This window comes from Ambystoma mexicanum, chromosome 9 (genome assembly GCF_040938575.1).
Source record: "Ambystoma mexicanum isolate Mex_15411 chromosome 9, UKY_AmexF1_1, whole genome shotgun sequence".
NCBI classification, from domain to species: Eukaryota; Metazoa; Chordata; class Amphibia; order Caudata; family Ambystomatidae; genus Ambystoma; species Ambystoma mexicanum.
Window position 1 is genome coordinate 1,447,858,929 of NC_090931.1, and position 25,003 is coordinate 1,447,883,931.

Below are 25,003 nucleotides of genomic sequence, written 5' to 3' on the forward strand. Positions count from 1 at the left end.
AGATTGAAAGGTTCAGGACATTCCTGTGGTATTCCATGGGAGTTCCTTGTTTGAGGATTGATGTATATGCCAAGGGGGCAGGGATCGTCATGTGAAACTGTTTTGTTGCTTTGATTTACCAGTTTCACGAAAGTCTCCACTGATATTTCAGGGAAGCTATGTAGTTTGTTCGAATATTCCTCGTGAGGATAGGGGGGTTCCGTGGTATGATCGCATGGTCTGCTTTGTATGGTTTGTTGGATGGTAATGATTTTGTTTCTGAAGTGGTCTGCTAGGTCATTGCATAGCTTCATCGATGGTATTAGCGTGTTGTTGCAGCTAGGTGCGTTTTATTTCATTTATGATTTTGAAGAGTTCTTTTGGGGTGTTTGGTGCTTTGAAGATTCAGATGTCGTACTATTTCCGCTTTGCTTTTTGTATTTCTTTGTTGTATGAGCGGATATGTTGTTGGAATTTCAGTTTATTTCCAGTGTCGTTTTTGATCCTCCATTCTAGTTCTAGTTTTCGGTTTTTCCTTTTCATGGCGCCGAGTAGTGGGGTGAACCATTTTGCCATTGCTCTTTTTCGTGGAGTGAAAGGTTTTTCTTTGGCGATTTCGATCGTTGTGATCCAGGTATGGAGTAGTGCTATTTTTTTGTCTAAGTCAGCTTCTTCCATAGTTGTTGCTTCTGGTTTGCCGAGTTCCAGAAGTTCAGTTAGGTTGGAGTTTTTGATGGTTCTCCAGTTTTTTTTTTCATGCTTATCGGTGGTTTGTCTTGTTGCTTGTTTATTTGGGTGGTAATTGTGATTACGAATGGAATGAGGTGGTCACTCCAGAGTATTTGAATTGGGGGTGCCATGGTAATAGGTTCTCTGATGGCGAAGATTGCGTCGAGTGTAAGCCCTGCCGAGTGGGTTGCTCCTTTGACTAGTTGTTGAAGATTCATTGCTGCTAGTTGGCTAGTTAGAGATTTTTGTGTGGTTGTGGTTTCCTCATCGAAACAGATGTTGAAATCTCCGAGGACGACCAGATTATGCTCGATGGTTAGGATGGTGATTGCTTTCGTGAAGGCGTCTACAAAGGTTGCATCGTAGGTTGGCGGTCTGTATTTCAGTACGAATTTCAGGTTTGTTTAGGGGTTTTTACTGATAAGCGAAGGAATATGGACTTTCCTCCATACTTTCACAATAACACAAGAAATCCCCTTCCCACTAAAGGCATAAAACCGTTTTGAAAAATAATCCAGCATCATTACAAAGGACCACAATAACCTAGGAACAAGTTACATATGTTCTCACATTTACATTGCTCAAAGAATAAGAGACCTGATGAGTTATACAAAGTGTAGGCATAACATTTCACAAAATCTGAATAAACTCCAACTGGTAGGGCCTGATTTTATAACGAAGAGCTCCAAATAACAGAATTTGAACAATGCTTATTTATAGCACTACATGTCATTGTGCAAGCACTTCCAAGCACCTGTCCGCTTTGTGGAGTATGTCATCATTGTATGGCCTTAGGCTGACTGGCCACCATAATGGTTTGCTCGGGCGATGGGCTTGTTTCATCTTGAGTATGAAGGTGCACTATCAGTAGATGGTTACAGTCCTTCTGCATAGTGTGGCGTAGCTGCTTTCTTTACAGAAGTTACCACATCAGTTCTTCAACAGAAAGATGTATAATTTTGTAAGTACCAGCAGTGTACAATTTAAGGCTTCGCGTTTTAAAGTATATTCTCATTCCATCCGAGAAGGGCCACCTTTCACTTCAATCAGTTCAGACAGCAAAACTGGGTATAAAGCAGGTGTCAAACAGCACACACTTACCTTCTGGTGTTCCAGGATGGTTTTAAATGCCGGCGATTTCATATGATGGCCCCAACAGCCCAACCAGTCATGATTCTCTGGAAACAGGGAAAAGAAAAAACAGTTCATTAAGTTAGTAGCAATGCTTGTCAGTCTCCAACAAACACAAGTTAGTCAATCATCTCAAACTTCTTACACCATCCAGTTAATGGAACAATACTTAGCAACCATCACATGTGCATGTGTCTTCTGGAAGCTACCCGTAAATACTGTGCAGGCTCTGTGAATGTTCACGAACAGTCCTAAAAATGATATGCACATTCAGTTCAATTATTTATCTGTGGACACAGGACAAAGGGTTTAATCTCTCATGTTAGGGAAAATTCTCAGAAATGTGCTAATTCCTCTCTACCTTAGAGACCCCCAGCACCTTTGCTGGATTTTGAGGACTTTAATGTTTAACCGGAGAGAGCGAGACCCCTTTACACCACTCATGTATTTTTATGATTTGAACACTGTTTCTTTATAAGTATGGAGTCTGAAAAACTCCACAGGCATCATCTTTTACATTGTGGCAAACAGCACCTTTACTGCAGTGGCACAGGGAAATCTTTCAGATTTCCCAAAGGTTTACATACCTTTCTCTTCGATAACTACTGTTTCCAAAAGCAGTGAAGTGAAAATGTCTTCACTTACATTTGTAACTTTCTAGACGCAGCACACACTATCTTACAATAGGGTGCTGGAGGGGTTACTTAGTATACCCTTTGTCTAGTTTCTCATGTAAAATGTTTATGTTACCCTATCTACGATGAATGGCTAGTGGCAGTGGTTTACTTTTAACTACCGTGGTGTGCCTTTACCGCGGGCTCCGTTCGCAGCTGCAGTAAAGCACCCAATGGTGCAATTTTTCTCAAAATGGCCCTGGTCGTCTTTTCTCGCCATTTCTTTGTGGAAAGGTCCTTCTTGAGATTTACTCTGCACACTAAACCGGGTTAGGTCCCTTTGTGGGTTTCGTCTTTGGCGGGATTCACGAGTGAAGCCTGCCTCTGGCTCCAGTATGTCTGGCAGGAATTGTTCGATCAGACCGAAGGAAAAAAAAAAAGGTCCGACCGTCCAAAAAGTCTGAAAAATGCTACCACCAAAGGTTCGAACACTAGAAGTTCGAACCTTTGGTGGTAGCATTGTAGGTCAATATAAAAATAAAAGACTGCAAGGGCTGCGGGGGTGTCCGCAACACCCAGCTCACTATACTGTGTGGTATAGTGAGCGGGGTGTTGCGGGGGACATCCCCACAGCACACCCAAAAAAGAAAAAAGGATCCTGCGGCGCCGGTTCCCAATCACGGAAGTGAAAGGGAACTGGTGCCGCAGGGACTCAGTGTGTAAAAAAGGTAAGTAGGGTTTGTTTATGTTGGGGTTGTAAGTGGGCGTGTGTTGAGGGTGTGGGTAGAGATGTGTAGGGGTTTTGAATGTGTGTTTGCATGGGAAATGTGCAAACCTTTTGTGGTTCGCACATTTCCCATGCAAACTTTTCCGTCGCAGACTTTTCTGCAGCGGAAAAAAATAAATCACACAGATCTGTCTGGCAGGGGCATGAAGTGTGGCAGGTGGCCTCTTGGTTACAGGAATGCACCCAACGGTGATTGGCCGGCTGGCTGTCTAGCAAGGACAGCCACCCTGCTGTGTAATTGACAGCTAGCCTGGAATGAATGGGAGACACCTGCATTAAAGGCAAAGCTTTTTGGCTTGGAAGGCAGAGTCGACCATTGGACAAAGGAATCCGAAGAAGAACTTGGAAGAGACGCCTGCTGCAACTCCTGGACCGTTGGTTTGCCCGGTGAAGCCCTGCTGCAGTGCTGAAGCTCCGAATTCGCCTCTACTAGAGAAGCCCTGCAAGGACGACCTCTCCCCTTGAGTTGGTGGGACCAATCAACTCCAAAGTTAACTCGTCTGGACATCCTCTCAGAGCTGGCTGTACTTCCTTACTGCTGCAGGAACCAAAGTGCCAGGAAGAGGAACACCAGATTCGGAGTGCATCACTTAAGTTGGCCAAGAGCTCCAGGAAGATCCTCCGGACTGCCAGGAAGCAGGACTGACCGAGCCTGAGCCACCTCAACATAGTGCTGGACCCCAGATGCAAGGAAAGCCCATCTCGACAGCCAAGAACTGCTGTTGTGCTATTTGCTATAGACGCGAGGAGCTGAAACCGGGACGTGCCACTGATTTGAAGATTGCCGGTTGCTGTCATTGACCGTCCCATTGCAGTGCAGGAGTCCTTCAGACGTCCTCCCTCTTGTCCCCATGACAGAGTGCCAGGAACACAGGATTTGCAGAGCTGCACAGGAACAGACGCCAGTCGAAACCATATCGTCTAGCCAAAGGTACTGTACAGACTAAGAGAACTTGCCTCTTGTTGTGTAGCCTTGCTTGTTCCAAGTTGAGACTTGTCTTGGTTGCTTCTGTAGAGTTGCTAACAGCGTCTTTACCTAACAAGCCTAAACAGCTTGTGGCCCCACTTTTTCTTCTTTTTCTACAAAGACTTCTAAAGCATTGTGCAAGACTTTTTACCTACCTCTAAGAAGTGCTTCAGCTCACCTAGACTTTTGCCCAATTGACATGGTCCTGGCGTGGTTCCCTGAATGACTCTTCTTCCCTCTCGCTTTGAATTTGGTCTTCCTTCCAGGAAGGGGTTAACTTACTTTGCATTAGGGGTTTCAAAAAGTACTTACCTGCTTCAGAATATTTGTGTGATCTCTTGTTTTATTCTAATAACTTTTCTTTGACACCCATCTCAGTATTGCTCTAAATGTACCAGTGACATATTAATGTCTACAGTGTCCTAGCTATTTAAGTCACCTGAGGGTGTAGGAAGTGTGTGCGCCATCCCCAATGGGTTTTTGCCGATTTAGAGAAACTGTGTATTTTGAAGGTATTTGTTGTTACTATTATATTGCTCCCTTCTGAAGAAGGCTTATAAAAACGGATTTAAATGAATACTTGTTTAATCAAGAAACATCAAGTAACATTGAGTATAAGTTTTTATTTGGATACCTGTCACTGTGAATCTCTGTGTAACTCCCCTACTGCTCACATTGACCCCTCTTGAGATAAGCCCAAAGGTTGGGTTCCTATTGCCAGGAGGAACCCAACCTGTGTAGTACAGACTTATACCAAAGGTTGGGTTCCTATTGCCAGGAGGACAAGGTTGTCGTAGTGCACCCAAAGGGTACTGCTCCAAATCTTGCCTAACATCTCAGTTAATCTCACAGATGTGTTGTCAAGTAAGTTAGAATAGTAATATCCCAGTCCACATCCCAGCACATCTCTAAGCAAGCCGTAGCCTACGTAGAAGCGCCTGCTCCATGGCACAGCCTCCCAACTGCAGTTCCTCTTAACCCTGCCCACCAAAGGACCAAGAGGAATGAAAGCGGTTAGGAGGGATTTACAGAGCCAAAACTGATGTGGGTTTCTGAGAGGCCAAACTAGTGAACCTGCAAGGGTTCTTTACACTTGTCTTTAACCAAACTCTGGGCCACCATAGCTGAGCAGTAAGGCTTAGACCTGGGAGATTTGGTGTAGAGGTACAGTTAAAACAGACTGTCAAGTATTAAAAGGTATTAACAGATGTATACAAATATGCCATTACGAAGGATACTGCACACCAAATAAGCAACCATATATATATTTCTACACAGTAGGTAATACACACATCACTTTACAATGTACAGCTATAAAATACCAAAATTAGCCCAAAGAAATGGATTTCCAAAATCAAACAATACTCTGGCACCTCCTCCCAGTTAACATCTGACTCTCTCCATCGCTTCTACAGTTCCGAAAAGAGCTCAAAACCTTCCATTTTAAGGAAGAGCTCCTTGCCAACACCTAGTCCCACACACCCTGCACCTCACACCCTACCTGAGACTCCAATCAGCCTATCATGGTTTTCTTCCATGGTTGCTTCTAGATCCCTCGGTGCCAATTGCCCATTTTGCCATGTTAGCTCCCTTATTCTCTGCTTCCCTCACTGTATTATTTCCCTTATGGATTGCAAAGCGCTCTGTTGCTTCCCAAAGCTAGGTCCGTGATCAATAAATACCCTAATAAAAATAACCCTGCGGGTGAATTTTGGGAGGCCAACCTATCATGGTGAACAGGCAAGACTAAAGTGTAGCTAAACCCAATCAAGGTAGGTAGCAGAGTGACCAGGCTCAGACTCCAGTGGGTGTTACGCTCACCTGGCTCCCACAGGGGCGCCGGTCGGAACCGGACTGCTGCAGCCTCCACCCACGTGATGCGTAGTGCAGCGATGACTGACTGGATGCCCTCCTAATCTTGTCTGCTTGACCCGTAGAAATATTCTCCTGCAAGTGGAGGGATGGATTTAGCCACTTGTGGATTCAAGTGATAGCACCCCCACTGTCCTCCCCACTAATCACCTCTGAGGTGTCCTCTCAGCAATCGCACCTTATATTCTTGAAGGATGAGCCCTCCATCCTGCGAAGTACGCAGGGGCGCGTTGATGACCAGTTACTTCACTGGCCTGAAGATATTGGAAGAGTTGTAGACGAATCCTCACTCCAAAAAGGTCCTGGCGAAGAGCCGTAAGTATATAGTTCGTAAGAGTTCAAAATGTCTGGAATTCAGTCCTGTCCAATTCCTCTTTTTATCTTGCAGCTTTGACGCAATACGAAGATTGGCAGCTGAAAGCACTCCGGTAAAAGTCTGTTACCCAACACTGTCCGGTAAATAATGCCAAGGGTTAAACTTGCTGCTTTCTCCTTTTCTTACAGGTGCGGCATAAGAAGATGTGGCGTGCTGATGAATGCCACCTCCGGCGGTAAAATCAGGTAAAAATATGGCGGCTAAAGAGATTGTCTCTGTCTGTTCTCTCTGCTCACCTTTTTGTTTCTTGTCCCCCTTAGGTGCCGGGATTCGGCGATGTAAAGATGGAGACAGCGCCGGATCGAAGAGATGCTGCGTGGAACGGTGAGTATGGCGCGGCGCTGCTGCTGGCGATGCAACCCGTTTAAAACAAAGTCTTTCCTCTGGTTTGAAGATGCTATGAATCCGGGATAAGGTAAGAAATCAGGTAATACTCTTGTTCTAACCTTTGCTTCTTTCCTTCTTTCTAGGTGCTCCAGGTTCGAGGCGGGCGTGGCAGAAGGCTGGATGCTGCTGCTGGCACGGTGAACGTTACGCTGCTGGATGCAGAATAACGCGAAGCGTGTGCTGCTCTTCGGGCGTGGTTTAAATAGCCTCCAAAGTAGTCCCAGGTAGGTATTCCTGCCCGACCCCTCCCAGTAACAACATAGTCCCTAAGGTAAAGTAGTCCCTTCCAGTCCTCACATGGGCTTGGATCTTCTTGCAGCATGGTCTGCATCAGGTTAAGTGTGCACCTATGAGCCTGGCGCCTATGGCGCCAGGACTGAACCCAGACAGCCCCTTAGCAGGGGTTTCTGGGTTTTCTCTAGGCAACATGCCGCCTGCTCCCGTGGCGGATGGACGTGGTCTGGATGCCCGGGGGTATGTATCATGACAGTGGGGTGTAAGAGTGGTTTAGGGCTACATTAAGTCCACACAGAGCAACACAATAATTCCAATTAGACAGGAAACCACAAAAATATACAATGATGTATTAGGCCTTTACGATACACACCAACCATTGAAATCATTAGGCAAATATTGTCACACACTTATAATAAAATGTATATGCATACATTCACGCTTGGGCGAATACAGAAAGAGCATAGGGTTAAAACAAACAGTGTAAAACCGTTAAAATCCATAAACTACAGTAGCTGCACTTCGGCGCAATACTAAAACTCCCGAGTAATTAGTAAGGTATGCCCTAAGATGGGTTGGAGCCTTGTGCCCTAAAGTTATCAGTTCCAAAATTACACTTTTCAGTGAGGTTTACAATGTGATTGGACGATGCCAGTGGATACGACAAAGTTCCAAAAAGATGAGAAAAGTTCAGGTAAGCAGCTCTCAATCCTATTACACTAGGATATGTTCCTTGACCAGATCTCCTCCCATCCAAATCAGGAAAGTGTGAGATAGAGACAGGACTTAATGCCCATGCAACCCTATGAAGGGGTCGGGTTGGGGTTTGGGGGGTGGGTGGGAGATTGAGGGGGTGACTCTGGATTCCCTTGGGGTCATGATCTTCTTTGCTGTGTCCGGTTGAGGGAGGTCAAGGGGTTGCAGAGGCAGCTGTCACTTTCAGACACAGGATTTAGTTTGTCGGTCGTGCTGCTTGAATCTCAGTTCCAGGCACCTTCCAGCTGAACACCCTTGGGTTGGAAAGAGGACTTCTGCAGAGCAGGTGACCACAGGACAGCTCCAGGGAGCAAAGACAGATTGCAACAGGAGTCACCACAGTCAGGCAGTAACAGGCGATCTTCAATGAACGAAAAAAGGAAAAGGTCCTGCAGAGCTTCCATTGATGCAAGAAGGCTAAAAATGCAGGAGCATGCATGTTGTAGTACAAGCTGACAAAGTGCCAAAGATGCACTCGGAGCAGCTGCAGTGAGGTAGCCCGGGAGAGAGTGGTTGGTCCCGAGAAAGGCACAGATCCTAGAGCAGGGGTCAAGACTGGTTGTTCCCACTAGTCTAGGGGTCAAAGTACCGACAAGGGTCTTCATGAGATCAGGCAGAGCAGCAAGGATTCACTGGAAATTGGCTGGAGGCAATGTGTGTCAGCTGCAACAGTTAAAGGGTCTTGGCTCCAACGATGATCTCTCAAATGGCTGCTCCAGTCCTCTTTTTATCCAAGATCTGGACTGGACTCTTGCCCAAGTACACAATGGTAAGGATATGCACCATTCAAACAGGTAGTGGCTATCCATTCATGGCCACAACATCTGCGTAGCAACTGACGTTCAGGTACCTAGATGTGGCCAGGGACTAGACAGTCCAAACACCCTCATCCGGGCTCTCGCCCAAACCACCACTTTGCCTGGGAAAGCAACAGCTTTCTCTGCGAAAGGGCTTCTTTACATGGCAATTCCAGACAAGAGTGGGCAGGAAGAAGGCCAAACAACAATATGGCCAAAGGACAGAAAAAACATCTTGTGGCACAGCCATCTTGGAGCGCTAGCCATTTTAGTATCAATTTGCAGTAAGATACACAAGTAAAACAGACAAAATACGGTAGAAAAATGCACCACCACAAGCCCATCCTAGACATTGTACGGTTAACCAAAAAGTCACAAAAGAAAAAGAGAAAAGGCTATAAAGTATCCTAATCACACTTCACTTTAGGGTGATGTGCATAGTTTAAAAAAGCAAGCAATCCATAACGAAAAACAGTCTCTCAGTACTGACAGTCTTATGGACCGATCTGTTCCACCATTTGAATGAGCAAAAAAAACAGGGGAGGCAAAGCAGGAGGCTTTACATATCTCCAGAAAGTCAGGCCAGCAGCCAAAACAATGCAAAAAGTAAGGTTGTCCCATACAAGCATATGGTAGGAAAATAGCAAAAAGAAACTCTTGCCTAACTCAAAGCAATACTGTTTTGAGGAAACCAAAAGGGTTAGATAAATAAAAGCATATACCTTAAAACGATATGGTGTTATCTTAAAAGCTTACAAAGTCCTTTCACAACAAAACAGTTGAAGTACAAATGTTCTAGTGAATTTGGTTCACTGGTAAGTACCTGCATAGGCTTTAAGGATGCCCCAAATGTTTTGCCAAAGCAAGACATGACCAAAGCCAATAGGCATGTTTTCAAGGCTCAAACCATACTTCACAAGTAAGACAGATTTCCCAACAGGGAAGAGGCAACTAAATTCCTAAGGAGTCCCCAGGTAGTAATCCCCAACCAGTACTCCACCACCCACTGTCCGGTAAGTAATTACAGGGATTGGAAAACACAATTGCTATGGAGAGAGCAGGGTAACAAACAGGGCAACAAACGTAGTACCTCCCCAGGTAAGCAAGGTGTTGCTGGAGCCACCTACCCCAGTCCTTTGTCTGGGCGTAGGTAGTCCAGAAATCAGGGAAGCAGAGTTAGTTTCTGGTGTCTGGTTTGAACCTGCCTAGCGGCTGATCCAATCTCCCGTAAAAAACGTATTAGGGATCCACTTGCTGGATGGGACAGACAAAAAAGGCGACCACTGAGTCACCCACGACAAAGCATAACCCCTCAGGACACGGGAGGCAAGGTGACCCTGGTCAGGCAGGTTCCTATTTTGCAGGAGGTATGACTCAGGCTGCAGGCAGGTCCATCTGGGTGGAAAGCTGATGTTGCTGGCGATTAGGTTCCTGTCCCACAACCGAGTGATCTGCAAATTTTCAGACCTCCACAAGAGACCGTCCAGTTCAGGGGTGACCCCCTTTCAGTGGATGGTCAGCCAATTCCATGCTCCATGGACACTTCAGAATTCTGACGGTAGGGCACTAGAATGATTCACTAAACTAGTCTCTGGAAGGAAAACACCTGAAGGTCTACCCTTGTCGCAGAAGGTGCAAATGTTCCCAGTTGGACGGATTTGGCAATGCATGTTCTTCGGCAGCAGTCCTTTGGCTGTCCTATGCATCAGCTCCAGAGGGTAACATTCAGAATGGCTCCAGACCTTCTCCTCTTAACCCACATCCAGGCTTGAAATTGGGAAGAATCTGCACCATTCACACAGGTAGAGGTTGTCCAACCATGAGCAGCCAGCAACCAAACATCTGCAAGGAAGACATATTGGCTGGAATGTGGATTGTGACCAGACAGTCCATTCTCAATTTCCAATCAGTTTCAGACAAAGCAAAAGTGCATTCACTTATTTGATATTTTCCTGCCTCACAGGGAAGGACAATATCCAAGAAGCAAAATGTTATGAAGAAACAATCTTGTACTACAAGAAGCAGCCATTTTGAGTAGATGGTCCTCAAAAAAGCATCATCACAGTAAAAGGAATGGAGCACTGTATTGCACAAGCAAAGAAAAAAAGTGCAACTGTTCACCATCACCGGAGACCCTAGTGCAATGGGCCGCCCATTTGAATCAAGCAATCAATAGGCGTCACCGCATCCAGGACAGATGCGAGGGTGGATGCACTGCACCGTAAACTGTGCGCGAAGAGTGGGCACGTCAGCGACTCTAGCGGAAGGAAACTAAGGATATATTGCATGTGAGCGGGAGTGCAGGCCGAGGGAGCATGGCACGGAGGAGGCTAGGGGGGCTCCTGAGGCTCTGTGGCCCCACACATGGAATTGGGACATTGGTCATCAGAACGAAGAGTACGCCCCTTCCCCCTCTGATTGAGGAACATAAAGAGGTGGGTGGGCCAGCGACACACGACAGCGGTGCCATGTCTAGCAAGCCGCAGCGACAAAAGGTGAAGCAACCCACGCTAGACGAATTTGCCAGAACACCGACGAGCCGGTAAAGTGCCGGAAGTAAAGACAGGCCTCCTGCGGGAGGCATGGCTGCCACGGGTCCAAATCAAGAGGTCCTGGCCGCGATAGCGGACTTAAAAGCAGATTTGAAAGCGACCTGGGAGGCCAAACTTGAAATGGTTGTGGCTGAACTGAAAACTGTGCTGGATCTTAAAGTCGGCGAAATGCGAGAGGAGGTGAACCTACTCCGGCAGGATGTGAGGGCCCTGTCGGAGCGCACAGAGAGCCTGGAGAAGGAGGGGGGCCTGAACACAGCAGCTTGCGCCTCACACAAATCGGGTCTACACGCCCTGGTGCAGAGAGTGGGAAACCTGGAAAGCAGAGCGGAGGAGGCGGAAGGACGCGCCCGAAGTAACAATATCCGCATCGTGGGTATACCGGAGGGGACAGAGAGCCGCAACCCCACTTAGTTCATTGAAAACATGTTGTTACAGGAAATCACTGGTGGAGTCCTGTCTCAGGGATTTGCTGTAGAACGTGCACATAGGGCTTTGGCGAGGAGGCCGCCGCCCGGCAATCCACCCAGGCCAACGATCGCTAAGATCCTCAATTATCGGGACCGGGAACGGATCCTCGAACACTTTTGCAAAGGCGGAACAATTAAACGAGGAGAAGCAAACATAACAGCTTACCCAGACTATACCCTGATGGTACAGAGGAGCCGAATGAACTTCGGGCGGTTAAGAGGAGACTGAGGGAGGCGGGCCGGAAATATATGCTACTTTATCCGGCGAAACTGAAGTTTTTCCATAAGGACAGAACTCTATTTTTCGATACCCCGGAGGATGCCATGGGATGGCTTGATGCGCAGGGCTGCCCCCAAGGAGTAGATGTCCGTGCGGCAAAAGGAAAAGGAAAAGATAAGTAAAGAGTGCTGGGGGCGCAGCGAGATTGTGCTGCCTAGGATCATGAGACTGGAATATAGTTATTTAAGTCGCCTGTGGGTTGACGGGCTAGGAGTGGCATAGATAATGCACTGTTTGCACTGTGGCTGCTGCTTCATTAGGGAGCCCTCAAGGGCTAGTTCTCACACCCCCAATTAGTATTATTAGTTAAGTGGCCATTAGGGCGACTTTCCCCTACTGAGCTCTGAGCGTATATCAGACAGGGCTAGATGTGGGGGCGCCTGAGATCCAGGGATGGAGCTGGGCAACAGTTGGGGCGGATGTTGTTGGGGAAGGGGTGGGAGGGGGTAGGGGAGGGCGGCGGGGAGTTTGAGGTGTACATAGTTTATGGGAGTGGGGAGAGAGCCGGAAAACAAATCAGCAAGAGGAGCATCGGGGAAGGGTTAAGATGGGAATAGCCCGAATAGATGGCGTCGGGTAATCTCAAGATAGTAACCTGGAATGTACGGGGCCTTAACAGCTACCTGAAACGGAATAAAGTGATGCTGTACTTAGAGGATGTGCATAGACATAGCCCTGCTGCAGGAGACCCACCTCACGAAGGAGAAGTTGGAGGTGGTTAGGAAGAAATGGAAGGGTACTGTGATAGGTGCTGCGTATTCGGCGTATGCAAGAGGGGTCATCACCTGGGTGGCACCGCATGTGCCGTTCCGGGTGCTTAGCTCTGCGATAGACCCGGAGGGTAGGATGGTGGTGGTAACGGGCCTCCTGGAAAATAGGGAAGTGCACATCGTCAATGTGTACGCCCCAATAACACGGCAGCTTACTTTAGGACTCTCTACAGTAAATGTGGGCCCCTGGTAGGGGGTACGGTGGTGTTGGGGGGGGGGGGGGGGCTTTAATTGTACCCTGAATCCCGGGATGGATAGGTCAAAGGACAGAGCAGGAAAAGTGGCGCCGGCGGCTAAAGCGCTGGGAACATTATTGAAAGACCTAGGCCTAGAGGATGTGTGGAGGAGGTTGCACCCAGAGGATAGGCAATACTCACATTACGCAGCGCCACATGATTTGCACACCAGGCTAGATTATATATTTGTGACGGCCGAGATTGTGGGAGATATGGTGGGAGCGGAATATAAAGCCCGAGTATTGTCTGACCACTCGCCCTTGGTGGTGGAGTGGAGACACCAGCCCCCAAGACCGCGGATCCCAACATGGAGGCTCCGGACCGAGGCGCTGCAGGACGAGGGGTTCCGTGAGGGTTTGCGGGAGGCCATCGAAGAATATTTTGATATAAACACGGGAAGTGTGCGCTCTGTGGGCACTCTGTGGGAGGCGTTCAAAGTGGTGGTGCAGGGGGTAGCCATCTCCAAGGCTAAAGGGCTCCAGGGGGGTATAGAAAGGGAACTCCAAGCTGCGGAAAGGGAGCTGGAGAGTCTCACGTGTCATGAAAACACTGCCCACGACAACAGAATTAGGATAAAAGAGCTGCAGGTGTCCTGCAGTGCGCTCTGGGATAGGCTGTGCAGACTTAATTACAGGAAATATACGGAGAGAATACATGCAGGAGGCGACAAGCCGGGCAGATTGCTGGCCTGGCTGTATAAGAGTGAGACCCCCCCCGCTCGGTGATTAGCGAGGTTAAGGATGAGGAAGGTTGCATGTGCAACAACCAAGATGAGGTGAACAAAGAGTTCCTTCAGTTTTATAGACACTTGTACGAGGACACAGGGGAGGATATGGGACAGGACATACTAGACACACTGGAGGACAGAGTTGCCCTCCCTGGATGACCTAGAACGCGCAGAATTAGACGCACCGGTCACTGCAGATGAGCTGGAGGTGGCGATTCAGAGTCTGCCCACATGTAAGGCACCTGGTTCAGACGGGTTGCCTAGTGAGTTTTATAAAACATAAGCAGGAACTTCTCCAGCCGCTGCTCGCCACTTTCAACGAGGCCTATGAGTAGGGGGAACTCCCATTGTCCCTCTGCGAGGCCGTGATCATCCCACTCTTGAAACCAGGTAAGCCAGCCGAGGAATGTGGGTCTTATAGACCACTGTCCATGCTTAATCAGGACAGCAAAATACTTACTGCAGTGCTGGCCAATAGGTTGAAGAGGGTGATTGGGAAGCTGATACACCCAGACCAGACGGGATACGTTCCGGGCAGGAACATTACCGATCACCACAGGAGGCTACACCACATCATAGACCAAACTGACGGAGATAAGGGCGAGCTAGCCATAGTGTCGTTAGACGCGGTCAAAGCCTTCGATTCGGTAAGATGGCCCTGGTTGAAAGCGGTCCTGAAGGGGTATGGAATGGGACCCGGATACCTCAGGTGGGTCCAGTTGCTCTACAGCGCCCCGATGGCAAGAGTCAAAACGGGGTCCATAATTTCAGACACCTGGCAACTTAGTAGAGGGACCAGACAGGGGTGCCCCTGGTCGCCCATGCTATACATACTGGCATTAGAGCCGTTGGCAATATATCTACGACACCAATACGGGGAGGTGGGCATAGACACAGGTAGCGGTAGGCACCTGATATCAATATATGCGGATGACATGCTTCTTTACTTGCGTTACCCGGAAGAAAATCTGCAGTATGTGCTGGAGGTAATGGAACGATACGCTGCCCTCTCTGGCATATCAGTTAACCCCAGAAAATCTAGTCTGTTTCCTCTGGGCAGGTACAAGAATGTCCCGTCGCAGGGGTTGCCTATCCTACCAATTCCATGGCAGACTGGGACGTTCAGGTACTTGGGAGTAAATATATATCACAAAGTAGAGGCGGAACACAAAAATAATACAGAAAGAGCGATAGAGGGGATTAGGAACAGCATGGTGTTTTGGGCCAAATTGCCCCCGACCATAATGGGGAGAGCGGCCTTGCTCAAGATGGTGGTCTTACCTAGACTTCTGCATTTTTTCGTGAACGTCCCGTTTTTGATACCCAGAAGCCTATTCGCGAAACTCCATAGTGTGTGTAGGGGTTTCTTGTGGGCTGGCTCCAGGAACAGGGTGGCCCTGTGGAAGCTTCAGAACCCGCATGACAAGGGGGGCATAGGCCTGCCAGACTTTGAGCTCTACTATTTAGCGGGGCAGCTGCAGTATGTCGCCACGTGGCTTTCGGCGGAAGACTCGGCGGAGTCGCGGCGGAGTCGCGGCTTCTGCGTGGTGATTCGGCCCCATACTTCCTGAAGGAAGTGGTGTGGTTGCGTAGGGATACACTGGTGGGCAAGGGGCGACTGCTAAGGCTGGGCTGGGAGATCTGGCAAAGGACTTGGAAGATGATGGGGGATCCGGAACCGTACTCCCAGCAGGCCCCGCTGGTGGCTTTGTGTGGGATCGACTCAACTGCTAGAGTCGGTCAGGAAATATTGGGAATGGGTGGGCCTGGCCACCCTTGGAGACATATGGCAGGATGGCGAGGCATTGGACTTCCAGAGGTTGCAGGAGGAGACAGGGGTGCACGGTGGCCAATATATAACCTACGCTAGACTTGTGAAAAGATTAGAGAAAGATGGCCCGAGACAGTATTAGCGGAAGAGCCGGACGCTTCCCTGGAAACAATGTATGATGTGTCAGAGGGCGGGCATGAAATCTCGAGGATACACGAGCTCTTGCGAACGAGAGCAGGGAAGGAGTTACCCCAACTAAGACGGGATTGGGAAGAGGAGATGGGAGGACCCATGACAGACGGGCAATGGGAAAGGGCTCAGAGGTACCACAAAAAGGTGTCCCGGAATGCGAGATTCCAACAACTTCAACTATATGTTACTCACAGAGCTTACCTGACCCCTGGGAAGATAGCAAAGTTTGGGGGACTAGCCACGCAGCAATGCCCTAGGTGTGGGGAGGTGGATGCAGGGCTGCTACATTTGGGCTTGCCCGGAAGTGCGCAGGTTCTGGGTAGAGATTAAAACAAAGCTGGCTGGTGGGGGAGTGGAGCTGGATGTGGAATCAGCTTGGTCATGCATGTTAGGGATCTTTCCCAGACCCGGGCACTCCAAACACATAAGCAAGATGAAGGACCTGGCTTATGTTCTGGCCAAGCGCAGGATTGCAATGGGCTGGAAGGCGGCCCATAGACCGAGGGTGGAGCTATGGTGGGCAGACCTCCTGAAATGGGTGGAAGTTGAATCTGTTGCCTGGTTTGAAGCGGTTACCAGGGGGGGCGAGGAGGAAGTGGGGCCCCTGCTGGCATGGCGGCAACTGGTGGCCTCTATAGTTAATCCCCACCAGGGTAACGATGAAACAGGAGATTCGGGAGATGGCTGCTTAAGTATTGTGCCACCCGATAATGCTCCGGTAGAAGACAGGGGCGAATTGGCTCTAGTTTGTGGGGGAGGTAGGGGGGGAGTTGGGGAGTGTTAATGCAAATACGATGGTCTAATGATGTTTGTTGTGCATTGAAACTTTTGTAAAGTTTGTTTTGTTTTGAAAACATAATTAAAAAAAATTTAAATAAATAAATAAACTTCACCATCACCACGCACATCTCAGGGGTATCAAACACAAAGTAAAAAGAAAATAGGGCAGGGTCCCTGTAACAATCAACTGAAGATGGCTTGGGTTATGGTGTAAAACAAAAGAAAACAATTGGGAGAAAAACTCTCCACTGCATTGGCAGCCTTAGGGACTGACCAGTGACCCCCAAACATTAAAGTTGAGCAGGTCAGCGAGGCTAAAAGGCCCTTGCTCATACCAAAAGCAGTGAGATATCCAAGTCCATAAGAGATATGCTGTGGGCCACACTGAAATGAATGGAGGGCAAGTTGCGAGAAAGTGAATTTGTCCCTAAAACGCATTCACCTGAGCAGGACACAGAGGCCAATGATGTGGTCAGGGTGGAGTAAAATAAAGCTTTGTCTAGAAACCCAGGTATATTGCTACCTACATTCGGACACCAATAAGAAAAGCAAATGCAAACAAACACTGTACCTAAACCAGAGAAACCCAAACTGGTTTTGAAATAGAAGGCAGTGACATTCTTTCGACAATTCAACTGCCAGCCCCCTCTCCTGATGTCAAATGGCAGGATCCACTTATATCTGGCCTTCTCAAGGCATGTAAAGTTAAAAGGGGGCAAGGGCAGAAAATAATTACAGTTTTAAAATTAAGGATGAAGTGTGACCAAGGAAGGCTTCAGAACAAGTATAAAACATCTGGCTGAGAAAATCCCTCAAATGAAGGTCTATATGTTTCGAAGTCCTGATATATGTCACATCAGGGTACTTTTAAAAAGGACCAAAGAACTGAAAATCGTATTTTCTGAGAGAAAGGGGAGGAGTGTTCGTAAAAAACGCATTATGTTAGAAAAAGCATTCCATTGAATGGTGCTTTAGATTGGTAGGTGTAACATTAATTTAAGAGACCTAGCTGGCTGGAGGGCAATGCCTGCATGTAGATGTGAGTGGCGAGTATAGCAACGGTGACCACTGCAGCAACAGAACAAAAAAAAGCTTTGGCTGGCATGTAAAACACGTAATGGAGAAATTTGGGGACTCAAAAGCCTACAAGTTAACCTATTATGAGGATGGTTCAACTGGCAAGATATGCTAAGGTCATTACTGGGACAAACAAGGAAGTCTGCAAAACAAGAGCCTACCACAATCTAAAATTAAACCATCCGAAATCAAACAATGAATTTTGGCGCAATTCATTTTGATTGATCTCCCCATTGAGAAACTCTCCTGAGGAAGGCTGTGATTGATGAGTCGAAGTAATTGCAGATGTAGAGTATTTTGTAAAAGCACTTAAATGAAAGGCCTCTGTTAAAATGAATTTGTTTAAATGAAGAGGTTTACAAAGGAACTGTGCAGATATTACCTCTTAAGGTTCTCAGCTGAGGAGGTATTCATATTGTATAATGCTTCCCTCTTTACCTATTTTTCGATATAGGTAAACACATCCTGTAAGTGAAAGATTAGTAACTTTCTTCAGTGTGCAATTTAAGAAATTATGTAACACAAAATGTACTATGAAAACCTACTGTCTAACCAGTTTGGAGATCTGAGGTTTGTGGCAAGAAAGATGCGATGTAGATCTTGTGGTTAATATATGAACATTACTCACAGGAAATGAAAGGGACACACTGGTATATACAATAGGAAGAGTAGTAGAGAGGTTTAGGAAAATGTACAGTAGTTTACACAAAGCCAGTGAAAACAGGTGGCATCATAGGGTAACTATGCTCTACTACAGCAGGGGTGAACCTTCCAGGTCAAGTAGGTGTTTAATTTCATTTGATTCCCAAGACAGTTATTTATTACTGGGAGGAAAGAGTAAAAAAAAAGGAGCTGAAATGAGAGGTAGTGCAGAGTGGGCAGAGTGGGATGGAACAGATAGGTTGAGAAGTGCTTGGAAGCGGAGAGTACAGAGGGAGTTGGAGGGTGGGAGGAGCAGAATTAGCATTTTTATGTTCGTTTATGTTAGGGAGATTTTGTCACAGCCCTCTTGTAAGGGGTGTGAAACCATATACCCCTACGTGTATGTAGGATTCCAAACAAAGGAATACCAAACTCTGTTGGGAGCTACAGCTGATCAGCCAGGCTTCACTCAAAGGACGGTTGATGGATAGGTAGAGTTAGTCCCAAAGAAACCACCTCAAGAGAATACTATAAGGAAAAATACACTATTTACAAATGGCAACAAGCTCAGATAAGAACTTCGGGTTAGACACATAGTAAAGACCATGTAAGGGCCTAGGCAGACCCTTCCCACTCCGAAGCTAAATGTATATCCAGTGGTACACTCAGTACATGCAAGACTAAGGGAATAGTTAAATGCATTTACATGTCAGGACGTGGAGGGTCACAAGGAGCCAGACCAAAAGATCAAATTCTCAAGGTAGATTTATTTAAAAAAAGGAAAAAGGCCTAACTACCCCCAAACATGAGTTTCCCTACCTAATGCAACTAAGGTTTAAGTTAGTTACCTTTAACTATTGTTCTTCAGCATGGGTCTGGCATGGATTCACATGTTCATGAATATTCTCAGTCAGGCTGGGAATCCTCGGTAAAGAAAAAACAGTTTCACTTTAAAACTGTATTTGTCTTCTACACCAATCACTCATCTGGGTCATACTGCCCTCATCAAATGACAGTACTCTCCCTACGCCCCGCCTCTAGCAGCCATCTTCAGATTTGGTAGCACGTAAAGTGGCAGTATGACCAAGAGCCGCATAGGGGCCGGAGGGAGGGTTTGCATGTGAATCCATGCCAGACCCATGCTGGAGAACAATAGTTACAGGTTGTAAAGACCAGAGGGGGTGGGGTGGGGTGGGGGGGGGGGGGGTCTGCACTTCTGCTCTCTATATGGTAGAGGGGAGGCACAGAGACCCCTGCCAAGATTCTCTATTATGGTAACGTAGTCGAGCAATCAAGGCCTACCTTCTCGGGAGGTGATGCAAGCTGGTTTTAAGTACAGTGTAGTCCCCGAGCACCCACGAAGGAATGTCCACACACTATCACACAGTATTTATATAATTAATATTCAAGGTCATATACACGATCACAATAACTCACTTTGTACTCTGAAAATCAACAATGGTAAATATGTACAATTCTAAAGTGGTACCACTAACGTTATTAGATTTTATTCAAGTGCATACGGTCAGAATGACGCACAGATCAAAATAAAGAGGAAACCAGCAGTAGAGAGAGGAAGGAAAGCAAGCTGGTTTAACAATAGGCAGAATACTGGTAACTACCGTTACACACAACTCTGTGTGGAGATCCCCCCCCCCACACTTGGGCAACCTGTAGAAGAAAGATACAAGCCCAGTCCATATATTGTTCACCCTTCGACTTCCCAATAGTTCTACAACCCAAAAGTACCTTGGTGTTGTAGTGTTCCGCGTCAGGGAAATCGACAACCCTTCTTGAGTGTCCTCCCTTTCAGGCAGGAGTCACGGGTCGAACGTCCGACAGAGAACCGGTCGAGCTACGACAGTGAAGTGGCCGCGTCATTCCTAGCGGTGCTCGTTGACGGGGAAGCGTAAACGTCCGGCAAGGAAGGGGTGTGCGGGGCACCGCGGTGTCTATAGTTCTGGACCGGCGACGATGCAGACGAGAGCGTCCTTGGATCAATGAAGTTCTTAAGCAACGGTAGCACGGTGGCTCCAGTCGGCGACGGCCGTCGGCGACAGTGGCGGACAACAGTACGGGCACTTCTCCTTGGAGTTCCGCAGCCGTTCCCATATCGGGTCGGCAGCCTGTCGAAGGTCTGTCTACCAGGTAACTTAGGCAAAGATCAGCTGTGTACGATGGTCCCTCGTAGCTCGGGAAGAGGGCGCCTTACCAGGTCCTCTCTGGGTCAGTTCTTGAAGCACAGCAGCTTTCCGATTGCGAAGGAGAGCAACAGCAATTCTCGCCCAGCAGGGCTCAAGGTTAAGCTTCACTCCAGTAACTCGTCGTAGTGGACTTCAGCTTCTGAACACGATTCCTAGCAGTGAGAGGTCCCCAGATATACTGTTGATCTCCCACTCATTCCGCTGCGTCGCACTCAAGCATCCAATCACGACTACGGGCATTCATGCAGGTAGGCAATCAGACACACGAGGTATTCAGGCCATTCACTTCTTTCCAGACACTCACAACAAGTTGTGTATTGGGACAAGTACCGAGCCATTCAACACTGCATTGATACCGGTTTCGGGCAGGGCTGTCTCAACCATTGTGTCAAACACCAGATACTAGACAGCCACAACATAGAATGCATGTTCGTCACACACTCCATTCACCCAGGTCCCACCCACAGGCGTAACCACAACATACGGTCGTTGAGAAGGCTCCAGCCAGTCTGGTCGGCACTTCCCCACACTACCATATACGGAACTTGCACCCAACAGCCAGTCAGGGTTAAGGGACAGAGGCAGGGCTTCCCGGGACTTTGGGAAGATCAGGGTAACAGGTGATGGAAGGCAAGAGGCCATGGGGGCCATTTTGTCTCCATCAGGAATCTACCGATTCCAATGACAGGGCCTGGGCATCCCAAAATGGAGGACGCTCAGGGCACCAGTCATTTCAGCACAGAGCTGCCACCAGCCTGTACCCTGCTCTGTGGGTCACACACAGGTGCCCAAAAACGTACACTAGGGGCACAGGGTTGTACCTATGGGTGCCATAAGGGTATCCCACGGGTCCGTTCACCAAACCAAAAAGGGAGAGAGCTGCACCGCCAGGAGTCCCACATGAACTCCTGCACGGAAAACACAACAGAACACATGATATAAAGCAGTAAAGGAAAAGGAAAAGGATATGGAGGCCCTGTCCCTCCGATGCATTTCCAGCATCACACAGGTAAGTAGCTTAAACCTTCTCCAGCATGGGGTCTGGCATAACGAATACAAAGCAGTACAATATTACACAACCACTGGAGGTGGCAAGGCTCAACAGAAGCAATTAACTCTTACCTCTGGAACAGACTCGCCTCAAGTGAACAGGTTGCGTAGCACTGCTTGGCCGTCTCTGGATTCTGGAATCACCTTCGATGCAGTAGATCTTTGTAAAGGTGTGCGTTGACCTCCACATAACTGCAGATGTCCAGCAGGGGCACACCAGAAAGGAACGCCGTCGTCTCACCAACCGATGACAATGCGTGATGCAGCCGAAGAGCCACCTAGAAATTGAAGCCTTGGACAAGGCCTTCCCATGGTTCACAGGAATAAAGTTAACAGTTGAGTCTTCTGAAAACTCTTGTGCACATCACGTAAAAGTTAAGGACACAAGCAAAGTCCAGTGAGTGCAATGCCCTCTACGCAGACGACAAAGGTTTCAGGAAGAAAATAATAACACAAACTGCTCGTTGTGGGGGATTTCCGACAGAACCTTCAGCATGAAAGGGGAGTGTACGCAGTACCACCCGTGATTTGTGTAAAGTCAGGTACGGTTGCTTGCAGGATAGGGCCTGGATCCCACCCACACGTCTGGCAGAGGTGATGGACACAAGGAAATCCGTTTTCCACGTGAGAAACTTGAGTGGGACCTGGTGCATCAGTTCGAAAGGGGCCCCTCATGAGCCTCGTCAGAACCACGTCGAGTTCCCACGCCAGGGCAGGAGCCTTCACCGGCGGGAAGGATCGGAAAAGTCCTATGAGAAACTCCTTGACAAGTCTGTGGGACAACAGAGAGAATCTCCCTGGTGTAGCAGGAGATCGCCACCAGATGTACCTTGATGGATGTGTAAGCCAGTCCAGCTTTTGCCAAGGACAGCAAGTATGGCCGGATCTGTGGAGCTGTGACCCTCTGCGGGGTAATCTTCTGCAACCGGGCACCATGTAGCAAAACTCTTCCAATTATAGCCATTGCACTTCAAAGTCGACAAAACACTAGTCGTGCGGAGGGCCTCCTTGCAGTCGGCTGGTAACTCAACCTCCAAACCCTAAGGCTGCAGGAGCCAAGCCTTCAAGTTCAGCAATCCTGGGTCGTGATGAAGGATTGCCCTCCTTCTCTGGCAAGAAGATCCAGAAGCACCAGCAACTTCACTGGCGGCGTCACGGATAGGCTGAGAAGGTCTGGATACCAAATCTGCCTCGGCGATGAGTATCATCCTGCATTGACACCGTCTGAATGTGTTGATGACTCGTAGTAGGAGAGGGAACATTTACAGAAACAGCCCTTCCCACAGGAAGGACAATGTGTCCCCAGGCTCCTCGGTTGCTAGAATCTGCTGGAAAACTTCTGGCATTTGGAGTTTGCTGCTGTCACAACAGATCGATCTGGGATCTACCCCATTCAATGAACAAACGGTCCACCTGATCCCGACGAAGCATCCACTCGTGGCAGGAGCGCTGTTCCCTGCTGAGCGAGTCTGCAATGGTGTACTTGACTCCCACCAGGTGAAGGACGAGAAACATCCCCTGTCTGACGGCCCAGTGCCACAAGTCCTAAGCTTCCATGGAGCGCGCCAAGGATAGAGTGCCCCTCTGCTTCCTGATGTAGAACATGATGGTGGTCCTGTCCGGGAAAATCCTCACATACCTTTCCTTTTATTTAGAGACGGTAGCAGCGACTGGAAGGCCCAGAACACTGCCCGTAGCTCCAGGAGGTTGATATGCAGATCCTTCTCCTCCGGCAGTCACAAGCCTCTGTCGTGCAGTGTGGGCTCCCCAACCTTCCAGGGAGGCATCCGTGGGGAGCCTCTCCTGGTATTGCTTCGGGCGACATGGGAGCGGACCTCCCCACACCCCCCCCCCGCCCCCCACAATATTGCCCGTCGGAACTCCTCGTTGACAGGGATCTTATCTGTGAAGCTTCCGGACACCTATATCCACCGGGCATCCAGGAATTCCTGTAGGGTTCGCATCTACAACCTGCAGAGGCGGACAAGGTAGATGCAGGACATCATGCCCAATAATGACTTGATAGCCCACACTGTGGCCATCTTCACCGACTGTCGTTGCTCCTTTCCTTGAATGGATGCTCTCCTCTCTTCTGAGGGCAACGCCAGGCAAGACAAGACAGTGTTCTGGCGCCTAGGAACAGTGCGTTCTGCAATGCCGTTAAGCAGGACTTTGGATAGTTGATGGAGAATCCCAGATCCGTCAATAGTCGGACAGTTCCCACGAGCGAGCGTGAATCAGCCAGTCGTCCAGGTACAGGTATACTTGTATGCCCTGTAGAGGTAAAGGGGCCGCGACTGGTGGCAGGCACTTCTTGAATATTCTTGGGGCCGACTTCAAGCCGAATACTAGGACCTTGAACTGGTAGTGCTGGCCCTGCACCACAAAACGTAGAAATGTCCCTTGTTTCTTGTGAATGGGGACATATAAATATGCGTCCTCCAGGTTCGACGACATCAAGAAGTCTTTCCATTTGGCCGAGATGTGCTGCAATGTGACCATCCTCAATTTTTGGGACTAAGTATTTGTTCAGACACCACAGGTCCATTATGGGTCTCCAGCCCCTGGTCTTCATTCCGACTAGAAAGTATATGGAATAGACTACGGGGTCGCTGGGAAACTAGCTCCATCACCCCTTTTCGTAGCATGGCTTGTGCCACTTCCAGAAGCTGAGGGATGTGCTACTCCTGAATGGGAACTCGCAGAAAACGAGGACAACTGCATTGGAACTTAAAGGTGTGCCCCTGGGTGAGAGCATTCAGCACCCATCTGTCAGTGGTGATCTTTCTCCACTCGCTGACTAAGCTCGTCAGCCGGCCTCCCACTGGAGTGCATGAGTGGGAGCCGGGCGTCTTGGCCGGTTCAGGCTTGCTTGGGCGCCGGCGTCCTGCCCTGTGGTCGACGGCGACGCTGCCCTCCGCTACCCTAGGCCTGCGAGAGGCCTCTATAGGCTTCTTGCATTGAGGATCAGGAAGGCTGACTGTAAGACGTGGGAAACCCTTTTCATGACCTGCACGATTTTCCCCTGGAGAAGTGAAAAGACGAGTGGTGCTGCTGGGAAGGGCCGAGGGCGCGGGCTGTCTCCGTATCTGCTTTAATGGCATGGCGGGACTCGTCGACGGCCTTACCAACATTTAAGCTTGTACCACAATACCCTGTCATACCTGGCAAGGATCGCCAGTGCGTTGGCTGCCTTGATTGTGGACGCTGCAGTGTAAATCCGGCGATGGTTGCAACCTGAGGCACTTGGGTGCAGAGCCCGGCTCCCTATACTTCTTTTCCAGCCTATCCCGCTTGGCTGGATCTGTGCAAGGGTTCTTCATGAGGGCTAGGCTCCCCTTTTAAATATCATCCAGAAAGGGCACTGCCATGATGGTCTTCCTCTTGGCCTCTCGAAATTGATACAAGAAGCCCTCCATCTTGGTTTCCTCAGGCATCAGCTGGAATAGCTCGGAGGCCTTGGCGATCATGGAGTGGAACGAGCCCTCCTCGTCTGGTGGGGAGAAACTATGTCGGGCCTCCAAATGTGGTGACTCAGCGCCCGCTGCGACAATGCCTTCGTAATTCGTCATCGTGGCCGTATTGTTCCCGTACCAGTGTCTGCAGAGGGAGTTGGGGTCCAA

At 48.6% G+C, this 25,003-nt stretch overlaps 1 protein-coding gene across 3 annotated transcripts in view; it reads right to left on the bottom strand.

Moving 5' to 3' along the window:
• The window catches only part of TTLL4 (tubulin tyrosine ligase like 4), a 1,554,536-nt gene that overhangs the window by 931,087 nt on the left and 598,446 nt on the right, over positions 1 to 25,003 (bottom strand). For all 3 annotated transcript variants that reach the window (XM_069616870.1, XM_069616872.1, XM_069616871.1), the window contains one exon: positions 1,810 to 1,886. In XM_069616870.1, the coding sequence (XP_069472971.1) occupies positions 1,810 to 1,886 (77 nt within the window). The remainder of the gene's footprint in view (positions 1 to 1,809; positions 1,887 to 25,003) is intronic.